The sequence below is a fragment of the Apis dorsata genome, unplaced genomic scaffold, assembly GCF_000469605.1.
Source record: "Apis dorsata unplaced genomic scaffold, Apis dorsata 1.3 scaffold_169, whole genome shotgun sequence".
Lineage (NCBI taxonomy): Eukaryota > Metazoa > Arthropoda > Insecta > Hymenoptera > Apidae > Apis > Apis dorsata.
Genome location: NW_006263457.1, coordinates 1,103,938 through 1,104,500, shown reverse-complemented (window position 1 = coordinate 1,104,500; position 563 = coordinate 1,103,938). Strand labels below are relative to the sequence as shown.

At 45.6% G+C, this 563-nt stretch overlaps 1 protein-coding gene across 5 annotated transcripts in view; it reads right to left on the bottom strand.

Moving 5' to 3' along the window:
* Positions 1-207: 207 nt before the first annotated feature.
* Positions 208-563, bottom strand: part of LOC102674873 (ral guanine nucleotide dissociation stimulator) — a 36,357-nt gene continuing 36,001 nt past the window's right edge. For all 5 annotated transcript variants that reach the window (XM_031509704.1, XM_031509705.1, XM_031509707.1 and 2 more), the window contains one exon: positions 208-563. In XM_031509704.1, coding sequence (XP_031365564.1) covers positions 224-563 — 340 coding nt within the window. In that variant the 3' untranslated portion in view covers positions 208-223.

Below are 563 nucleotides of genomic sequence, written 5' to 3'. Positions count from 1 at the left end.
AAAAAGAAAGAAAATCATCGCAAACCTAACGAGATTCTTTCTTGAGATTCTCGACTCGAGATGTTCTCCCGCGAGAAGAGAAGAGCGCAGAGAAGAATAAATAAATCACGAGTAAATAATTCAGGCCGACATCGCTTCCGCCCAACGCAACACGGTGAAAATATTAATTACGAATCCAATATCAATTACGAAATATAACATCCTAACCTCTTAACATTCGACACTACCGCTTGTGACTCGTCTTGCTCTTAGGGCTTTCCGTGGCGCTGTCGTTAGGCTCCCTTCTAGGTCGTAGAATGAAGTTCAGATTGTGTGCGGTATTTACGGCGTAATAAACGTTGGCCGAATTTGGCAAAAGCATTTCACGATCGGGTAAAACCTGGGCCAGGGTGTACTGGTCCGGGCTCCCCTCTATCCCCAACTTAAGCATAGCGTTACGTATCACTTGCGGCGTCCTCTCGTTATTCGAGAGCATGATGGATTTGTACAGCACCACACCCTCGGTCTCCACGTTATCGCTCTCCATCGTCACTTTTATTATGTAAAAATCCGGCGAACTCTTG